Consider the following 10,374-nt stretch of genomic DNA (forward strand, 5'->3'; position numbering starts at 1 on the left):
ATATATATATATATATATATATATATATTTATTTACAACATTACCCCTACCCAAAAGCTTCTTCCAGTTTTTGATAAGGATCTTTGCCAAGTTGACAACATCCTCGTCTGTGCAATGTTTTCTTATTCCGTTGACAGACATGCCAATTCTTGTATCCTGGAACAAAGCAAATCTTGAACGTTAGACAAACAAAAGCATGAGATATCAGACAACCACCTACTGTGATGTTAACAAGAGCAGCTGCATTTATGTAAAAAAATGTACTAATCTATATGAGTCTTTCTTGCATAATCATTTTAAAACTCTCTATTACATTTCAAATTTAACTTTAATTATAATTCTCTCCATATTATTCTGACATGGTTTTTTTGTTTTGCACAGTCCATACTGATTGTGTTGTGTGTGTATAATTCCCTAAAGGAATCAATAAATATGTCAATACAACTGATCCAGCAGACATACCTGAAGCAGCTTCAGTGTCATGTTGAAATCTTTCAATTCTCTCAGAAGATCTAGAGCTCCGTCCTGCACGGACAGGGGGTTAGATGATTCTTTTAGTATTTTTTCAATTATTTAATTGCATAATAATTGTATTAATTTTGTTCTTAATATTTTTTATTTATTTATGTATTTATTTACATTATAATAACTCAATGTCACTGCTGCAAACTCTCAGGCATTTTTCCATTTGTGTTCCAAAAATGCAAGTACTAAGTCATACTGGAACAACATCAGGGGGAGTAAATTATTGCAGAAGTTTCATTTTCATTTTTGTGCGAACTATCCCTTTAAATTCTGTGCCCGTGCGCGTGAAAGTATTTGTGTCGGCCAAAAACCCACACTGTCTCCACGACCTTGTGCCATTTACTACAATACATACTGTTAAGAATTAACAAAAGGTGTCAACAAAACTGTCTATACTGATCACACTTTCGTCCTCGTTCTTGTCGCTGCCCTGAATAAATCTAAAGTAAATCTGCGCAATCCTCAGCCAACACCTGTTGCCACAAATGCGTCTCTGTAGTCCTATTACACACACATTATGGTCTCTCACACTTGAAACAAAATTAAACAACGCTTGTGCACGCCTGTATCTGAATTAAATATTATTAAAACAGCATAAATACACATGCAAAAAAGGTTAAATGAGTTACTCATTAGCAGCATGCACAGAGATCGCACAAACAAACAGCGTGAAGCGTTGAGTCAAAATTGGGATCTCACCATGTTATTTCTAGACACCATCTTGTCTAGTCTTTTAGCAATCCGCAACAGGTCCTCCTCTCGCGTCATTATGTGCGCATTAATGTGCTTTAAGTGTAAACGTGATGTGTTTATAATACGTTATGTCACAGAAATCTTAATTCAGCTAAATGTACTAAGTTTTATTCCCACACATAAGTTTCTCCTGCACGGTCAGTTGAGCCGAGGGGGCGGGGCCTTCGGGACAGTCGGAGTTGTCAATCAATCCATCTGGATTTACGACAACTCCTAAATATAGACGTTACCATAGGGTGATAAAAGTTGTGTTTTTTAAGAACGACATTTGCAGCAGACATGCTATGAACTTTGTAACTTGGGTCTGTTGTATTTTGTGTCTGTTTTTTTAATCGCTTATACACGTTTATAAGCATCATTTTCTAATGGGGACACCTTGTGGTAACGCTTTTTAAAAAAATACATGTTGCTAATTTAGCATTCTTGTAGTCTGTTATTTGTATGTTTACTGAATGTTATTTAAATGTTTATTGAGTAGTTCGATCTTTCACAACTCTAATTTGTCTGTACATTTGCAAGCATATCACTTGCCCCGTTATTAATTCAAAGCATCAGACAGCGTGTGAAAAATAAAGATAGTTTTGGGGCATTTGGTTTACTACACACACACACACACACACACACACACACACACACACACACACACACACACACACACACACAAAACAACAGGTGTTACATGAGTTGAGCAGCAGATGGCAGCACTGTGTCATATAATATCAATATCGTGCTGTGGGAAAGCACTGCAGTGGACTCAAAATACATAAAAATTATTATTATTATTATTTCTTAAAAAAAGGTTCACCCAGAAATTAATATATAATTTACTCACCCTCATTGAACACAAAACGAGATGCTTGGCCAAATGCTGGAGACCGACAGTCTTGGTACCCATTCACTTTCACTGCATCTTTTTTCTATACAGTTAAAGAGACATTTTATATTTCCTGTGGTAATATAGAGAATTTTCATAGACATTAGCCCAGAATAACCCAGAATATTCGTTTAAAATGCACAATTTGGCTTTATTTTGCAGTTTGTGGGAGGGTGATATTGGATTTTTATGAACCCTCCTACACTTTTCATCACACTCTTTCTGTAGGAGCATTGTGACGTGGGGCCTGGAGGTTTTATTGTTATTCACTCAAATGTGCAAAGCATGTTTGAGAAGCTAAACTAAAGCTCATTCCATATGGGGTGACCTCAGATTACATCTGTCTAAAATAAGGCAGCAAATATATTGTGGCATTTTTCCCACCAAAATGTGCACAAAATGCACCCTCACCATCACACCAGCAACATTTCATGGACCTGTATATACACAAATATTCACCACTTCCTCTTAACTTACCTTTATAAGTGTACTCTTCCTGTCGTCCACCAATGCCTTCACCCTAAATAACCTCTATGGCTGCATAAATTATATAAAATTATCAACATACATTTAAAATGTGCTGAATTACAGCAGGTTTCTGGGAAACAGATCTATCATTACCCTCTGCAAGCACCCCACATCAGTCAGCAACTGCAACCGGTTCTCAACAGCAACAGACAGACAACAAGAAGAACTTGCCTGGAAGGCTTGGGTTTCAAGCCACAAAGGAAAAAGGAGGAGAAAAAAAGAAAAGACTGGTTTAAAAAAAAAGGGTTTACCTTTTGATGATCTCCCGCTTCAATTTTATGACAAAATAATGAATCCACCAGTACCCACCTACAGTGTCTTCTCAGAGAGTTTGCGGTGCCTCTACCAATTATAGACACAAGACGCCGGACTCCGGCAATTATGGAGAGTCTGAGATGACATCAGACCAGAAAATGAATGATTTCACCGTGCTTCAGTTTTTTTAGGTGCAGAGAGCCCCTGTAATAAAATGCAAAGATGCTAGGCTGGATTGCCACGGCATGCACACCAGCCTCTGGTTAAGGGTGTATTTATAAAATCTCAGCAAAAGAACGTTTTTTTGTGTGTGGTTACGTTGGATAGTTCTGAGCATGTTTGTGTGGCAACATTTTTAAAGGAAATTATATTTTTCTGAGGATTCGAGGCACTCGCACGCCAGGGGCAGAACTAGTGCACACTATGCCTGGTTGAAACAAAGGTGTGATTGTCATTACAACTAAGAACAGATGTATATTAAAGGAATAGTTTTACCCAAAAATTTAAATTTGCTGAAAATGTACTCACCCTCAAGCCATTTGCTGACCAATGGATGGGTGTCGTCAGATTGAGAGTTCAATCAGCTGATTAAAAACATCAAAATAATCCACAAGTAATCCAAATGTCTTCAGTCCATCACTTAACAGCTTGTGACGTGAAAAGCTGCACTGTTAGACTTTGCAGTAATTTTACAGTTACTTACCGCAAAAAAGCCCAGTAAACTACCATATATGTGTTTTACGGTTAACTACTGTAATATGCACTGCATTATGGGTATTTTTATGCCATTTACAGTAATTAACTGTATATGGGAATCTGCGGTACTTTACTACAAAAGCATTAGTGCTACTGTAAATTGTTCTGCTGATGAAAAACATGAATCTGCATTCTCAATTTAATGTCTGGGTAAGCACAAGTGTGGTGAAATAAATGTATTTTTAAAATGATTAAAAAATAAAATATATAAACTTTGCTTACACCCCACAAAATTTTAATTGTATTCGCGCGCAAAGCCCGCGCAACAACCTGGCAGAGGTTATATAAACTGAGGCTTGTGTCCGGTGCGCGCATAACGGACTTATCCCTGACAAGGATGTGCAAAAAAGCAACAGTGTTTACACAGTACTGGGAATAACTGCTGTTGCACAAGTTGTTACCTTGTCTGTCCATGAACAAATTTAGATGAGATAAACTCATGACCATTTCTCACACAGGCCATGCAGCCAAGACCAACTGGGATGCTTGTTGCCATATTTCTTTTTGTTGCAATATTGTCATGATCGCTGCTTTGATTTGTTGTTATGAATTCAGTTCTCTATTTTTTTTTGTAATGTTCCAGAATAAAGCACAATAAATAAGTAAGTAATGGATGTATTTAATAGTGACAGTGAATAAAAAATATACTTTTGTACATGGACTCAGGTCACTTATTTGGAATTTATTCAATTCAATGGCGTTCATGTAAAATATTCAAAGGTTTTATAAAATAAATAGTGAAAAATAAATTACAGTAAAATTACTGTAATATTATTATATTGTAAAGCTAAGTTACAGTAAGGATATAAGGATATAGTACTGTAAAATTAAGCTGCCGTAAGGGTATTTCACTGTAAATTTAAATTGCGGTAAGGCCATTATACTGTAAAATGAACTTGCGATAAGCTACTGTAAAGGGGTAGTTACAGTAACTTACTTGCAATAGTGCTGACAGTAATTTACCGCAAAAATACGATAAAAAGTCTAACAGTGTGCATGTTTGAAACAAATCCAGTATTAAGGCATTTTAAATATAAACCATTGCTTCTGACCGAAATATGAGTTCATAATTCATAATAATGCTTCCTCCAGTGAAAAAGTCCATCCCTGGGGTCCTGTCACATAAAAAAAATAATTGTTTAGAACTGTTTTAGACTATTTTTACTTATAAATGGTGCTTGATCTGCATATTTCTCTGCTGAATTCAGACGAGAACAATTTTTCACTGGAGAAATCAATATCAGGGATAGAGGACTCTCATTTGAGCTTGAAGCAAGGGTTTGTTAAAGATGAATTTGTTTATTATAAACACACAGCTTTTTACTTCACAAGATGTTAACTGATGGACTGGAGTTGTGTGGATTACTTGTGGATTATTGTTTATCATTGTATTCTTTTTATCAGCTATTTGAACTCTTATTCTGACGTGAAGTGATGAAACGCTAAATTTAACCAAATCTGTTCGGATGAAGAAACAAACTCATCGACATCTTGAATGGCCTGAGGGTGAGTACATTTTCATTTTTTGGTGAACTATTCTTTTAACAATGTTTCATTCAGCATAACTAGATGTAGCTCACATGCTGCAAACCATTTTGAACAACAACCCACAAGTCCAGACACTGCAGTTCATTAACATGCAATGTGTGTCCATGCAATTACAGCCTTTTAACTAAACGTCACCCGCTCATGATTCCAGCATGCTATCATGCTAAGCTGTCATAGACATCAATTGCTTCAAAAAGGGAACTTGCAATTGACAAGACATGCCTTTGTGACTCCACAGACAAACTCTATAACTAGACAGTTAAAGGCAGAAGTGTGTTAGTGTGTAAATCCCCTCTTACTCTCATTTCCCTACCTATCTGCCATTAATCCTTTAGTGAGAACATCCACATCCCCTTACATGGCCTACACTTTTCCTGTTGCCAAATTCAAAGCATTTTTCCCACCTACAAACCCAGTTTCACTTATTTCTTAATCAGTTTAAAAGGTAGGCTACTAATCAGCTTGAGAGTTGCACTGAGGTGAAATCTTTTAAACTGGCATTGAAAACAACGTAGTCTCACATATATATTGTTGTCTTTTGAATGTTGCACAAGGCAGTTACGGAAATATTATTTTTATTTTTTAGTAAACACTTTAAAACAGCACTATGTAACTTTTTCTGTGTTCAAACTTTGCCAAATGTATATAATGAGCGGGTACATCATGAATTAATCTTCCAAACCGCGTTTTTGTCTTATTCCGAATCACTACAGTACACTTACAATAAGTACTTATATTTGGACTATTGTAGCCTGGTCGGGTCGCCACCGCTGCGGAGTAACACATACCTGCGTGAATCGCCATAGACATAAACTTAGAGAAGTAGCTCCGGTTGGAATGTTCTTCCGCGGGATGTGTGCAGTTCTGTTTATTAACCGCTAGAGCGCCAAAAGTTACATAGTGCTGCTTTAACTAGTGTTCAAAAGTTTGGGGTCAATATATTTTTTTTTCTCCAGCAAGGATGCATTAAACTGATCAAAAGTGACAGTAAAGACTTTTACATTGTTACAAACGATTTCTGTTTCATATAAATGCTGCTCTTTTACCTTTCATTCAATTGAAAATAATTCCGAAAAAAAAAACATGTATCATGGTTTCCACAAACATATTAAGAAGCAAACCTGTTTTCAACATTTATAATAATAAGAAATGTTACTTGAACACCAAATCAGCAAGTGATTTCTAAAGTATTATGTGACACTGAAGACTGGAGTAATAAAAACAAATCAGCTTTACCATAATGAATTACATTTTAAAATATATTAAAATAGAACAGTTACTTTAAATTTTAATAATATTTTCACAATATTACTATTTTTACTGTATTTTGGGGAAAAAAATGCAGCTTTGTGAGCATAGGAGAGTGTTTTGATTTATGTAATTTTGACAAAATGTGTAGTTACTGCAATTATTATTGGCATGTGTCAGCTTTTAATGCAACAGCTCCTGTTTGTTTTTGGCAAACTACAAATCCAATTTTGGATCTTCTTATCAGGTTTAATTCAGAGAGATCAGCAGAGTTAATCAGACTCTGTTTATAAACAACCAATACTCAAGTCTGTAGACGTCTCACTGTCATTCACACAGATCTGCTGGCACAGCATTTCATTAGTTGCATTAGCTCTTTGCTGATGTGAGAGAAAATTGAAAAGCTTTTTGTCCTTTCCTGGGCCGATGCCAGCATATTTTGGGGTTGGAGGATAAATGCAGACCCCTAATGCATGTGTTGAAGTTATCTGCATAGGCTAAGTATTGCATTAACCACTGGGAGAACCAGTGCTTAGCCTTTAAAATATGTGTTGGTTTTGACCACTGAGGCCAATCATTTAAAAAGTGCACTTGTATCATAGCAACACCTCAAGACTAGATGTGCCCTGTGAAAACACAGTGATCACCCACAGACACACTTAGCTCATTGTTATAATCTGATTAGCTCACTTCAACTCCTCTCCTGTGTTTATGACCCTGTGAACACACTCATCTATCACTATGACACACATCCTCCCCAAGACCGCATTTTCGGTTAAATACACAGTCGGGTCAGTAAAAAGGAAATTAATATTTTTATTCAGCAAGGATGCGTTAAATTGATCAAACGTACAGTAATGAGATTTAGCAAATATGTTGTTTTGTGCAATATTAAGTTTATATTAATATTTAAAAAATATATATATAAAGAAGCATGACTGTTTTCAACATTGGTTGAAAAAATTTTAAATTACATTTTAAATATATATTAAAATAGAAAACAAGTAAGCAAATAAATAAGGCTTTGGTGAGCATAAAATACTTAATTTTTTTTTTTTACCAACCTTTGAATTGTGTAGGCTCCTCTGGAGCTAGAAATTTTGAATTGTAGACTTGACATTTAACAAAATGTAATTCTTTTTTTGGCATATTTTATAACTGTGTGTTTTTTAAAAAAAAAATTTTTGTGTGAAACTCCCTCTAGTGAGGTTCATTTCACTTTGGGCACTTCATTGAGCTCAGTTCAACTATTTTGAACTACTTTTCCCTACAGAACACGGAAGCTTGACCCCTGGCCTAGTTTTTGAACAATTTGAATTTTTGTGTTGAATATTAGAATCTTGAATTTGGAGTTCTAAATTTCTTTATTTGTGTGTTCACGTTGTGTGTGTGTGTTCACTGCTGTGTGTGTGCACTTTCAGAAACAAAATCTAAAAAATGTTTTTCTTTTTACATTTTGTTGAACGCCACATTTAGTCTTTTTGTCATTTTTCTATCTTCCTTCATGAAATCACTTCATACCTGGAAGCTTGGATAAGAGAGTTTTGGAGGTTTGCATGGTGATTGGCAAAGACTTGTAAACATCTTTTAGAGGCTTACAGAAAACAGACAGTAGGGAATAACTCACAAAATCCCCAAAGATACTGGATCTGTTGAAACAAAATGAGCTTAAACAGCATGCTACCTCTCATCACAAATGATGCTTAACCCTTGTAAGCCAGTCGCTGAGCTTATGACTACTGCCTAAAATACTGCCTAAAATTTGGCAGTAACAAAATGAAAAGAAAATGTGTTGTTGTAAAATGTAAATGATGACAGGGACCCCAGACATAGTTAAACTGTTCTTTCACGTTTGCACAGGATTTATAGATACCACATGATCCTTTCAGTTTAGAGGAAGGGGTCCCCTCTCCAAAATCTCTGATGGAAAATCTCCATAATGGCTTTAAGGTCGATCCCCGGTCAAAAGGAAAGAGCCCGTTAAACGGGGGTACGGGGTGATGTCACTAGAGAGAGGCCCAAGGTAGCTGATGTCATGCGAGAGGCTGTTGGCAGGGTAACTTTCTAAACACATCCGCGGACCAGAGGAGATGTAGTCCGTAGGGACTTTCGCACATTGTGCTACCTCCTTTAGCGATCCAGGAGGTCAGTGTTTGCAAAAGACGAGGTCCTGTGACTCACCTCCATGGTCAATTTGCTGAGGGTGTTTTCCAATTCAGCCCAAGTGGAGAAAGAGGCCACTAAGCACAGAAGCAGAACATTCTCTCAGTGCTTCCTATGAGGAAAAAGAAGGAAAATAATACGTTGTTAATAGCTTACTTCATTTTTCAGCCCGATGTTATGACAGAAAGAAAGATTTGTGATGAAAACGCAATGAGGTCTTTCTACATTCGTAGTCAAAATTACATTAGCGACTAACCTCACAGACTTTTTTTTGTTCTTTATACAAAAATAAAGGATTATTCATAAGTCTTATGGTTTGCAGTTGAGGTTAAGGGAACTTCTTTCAAGCAATGTTACACACATGATTCAATTAATGACTCATAAGTTGGCCATTGCAGCAGCTGTATCTGGTGAATTAGTCCACAGTTGGATGACAAACATCCTCTCAATGGACCTTCAAGATCTAAAGTTAGAATCAGTGCACTAATGTATAAAGCGGATTTTATTAAAGGCAGAAGTGCCTCTGGAAGCTTGACTCTAGGGGAGCAGTTAAACACGGTTTTGGCATCCCTAGACCAAGGGAAATGTAATCCGTAGGGACTTTCGCACATTGTGCTACCTCCTTCAGCGGCCCAGGAGGTCAGTGTTTGCAAAAGACGAGGTCCTGTGACTCACCTCCATGGTCAATTTGCTGAGGGTGTTTTCCAATTCAGCCCAAGTGGAGAAAGAGGCCACTAAGCACAGAAGCAGAACATTCTCTCAGTGCTTCCTATGAGGAAAAAGAAGGAAAATAATACGTTGTTAATAGCTTACTTCATTTTTTTCATTTTTTTTTACAAAAAGACTGTGAAATGATGTGCTTGTTTATACCAGCAACTAGGAAAAAGGCAGAGCAAAAACAAACAGGTGGTGGTCCTGCACCCCCATGTCACACCCCGGCAGAAGAGCTGGCCCTTGGATTAAATGCGAACCGACCCAATGTTCAGGGCATCCCTGGGGCAGCTCTTCCTTAGACCCACAGCCAGGAAGCAGTAGCAGCAGCACCTTCATTACTGGTAAAGAGGCTTTTAATTCTTTTTGTATAGGCTACTGTAAAATAGTTGGTAGCTACCTTGCATTTGGTGTAATCCAAATGTCAGCTACACTCATTTCAACTGGTAGATCTTATGTAGTGCTGAATTGCATTTGACATGAAAGGAAGGCAGTTAAACCTACTTTGAGTAAATGAAGAAATGTTGCTATGTTTCTTTTCCTGTGTACCTCATTGTAATGAAACTGGTTTTTCTATTTTGTGCAGTTTTACATAACACACCCACACTTTTTTACATGTTTCCATGCAAGTGGTGGCTGAAGCATGTGCAGTAAGTGGACTTATTTATTTATATTTATTTATTTAAAAAGAAGGAAAATAATACGTTGTTAATAGCTTACTTCATTTTTCAGCCTGATGTTATGACAGAAAGATTTGTGATGAAAGTGCAATGAGGTCTTTCTACATCCCTAGTCAAAATTACATTAGCGACTAACCTTTATTTTTTTAACAAAAATAAAGGATTATTCATAAGGCTTATGGTTTGCAGCTGAGGTTTAGGTAACTTCTTTCAAGCAATCCCTTACCAAAAAGTAGTATACTTCAAGTTTATTTGAGTAAGTATACTTAAGTAAAGTTCAAGTATATTTTAAGTATACTTTATGTAGTAAGTATACAAATATCAGTGTACTAG

At 36.5% G+C, this 10,374-nt stretch overlaps 1 protein-coding gene and 1 pseudogene across 17 annotated transcripts in view; both read right to left on the reverse strand.

Moving 5' to 3' along the window:
* LOC107700732 (transcription elongation factor A protein 3-like) overlaps positions 1–1,450 on the reverse strand; it is a 15,459-nt gene extending 14,009 nt beyond the window's left edge. For all 17 annotated transcript variants that reach the window (XM_016502516.1, XM_016502509.1, XM_016502515.1 and 14 more), the window contains exons 1-3: positions 1,225–1,450; positions 463–525; positions 51–156 (exon numbers count right to left, since the gene is read on the reverse strand). In XM_016502516.1, the coding sequence (XP_016358002.1) occupies positions 51–156; positions 463–525; positions 1,225–1,293 (238 nt within the window). In that variant the 5' untranslated portion in view covers positions 1,294–1,450. The remainder of the gene's footprint in view (positions 1–50; positions 157–462; positions 526–1,224) is intronic.
* Positions 1,451–9,359: 7,909 nt separating this feature from the next.
* LOC107700670 (putative nuclease HARBI1) overlaps positions 9,360–10,374 on the reverse strand; it is a 1,997-nt pseudogene continuing 982 nt past the window's right edge.

The sequence above is a fragment of the Sinocyclocheilus anshuiensis genome, unplaced genomic scaffold (assembly GCF_001515605.1).
Source record: "Sinocyclocheilus anshuiensis isolate Anshui unplaced genomic scaffold, SAMN03320099.WGS_v1.1 scaffold782, whole genome shotgun sequence".
In the NCBI taxonomy this organism is placed as follows: Eukaryota; Metazoa; Chordata; class Actinopteri; order Cypriniformes; family Cyprinidae; genus Sinocyclocheilus; species Sinocyclocheilus anshuiensis.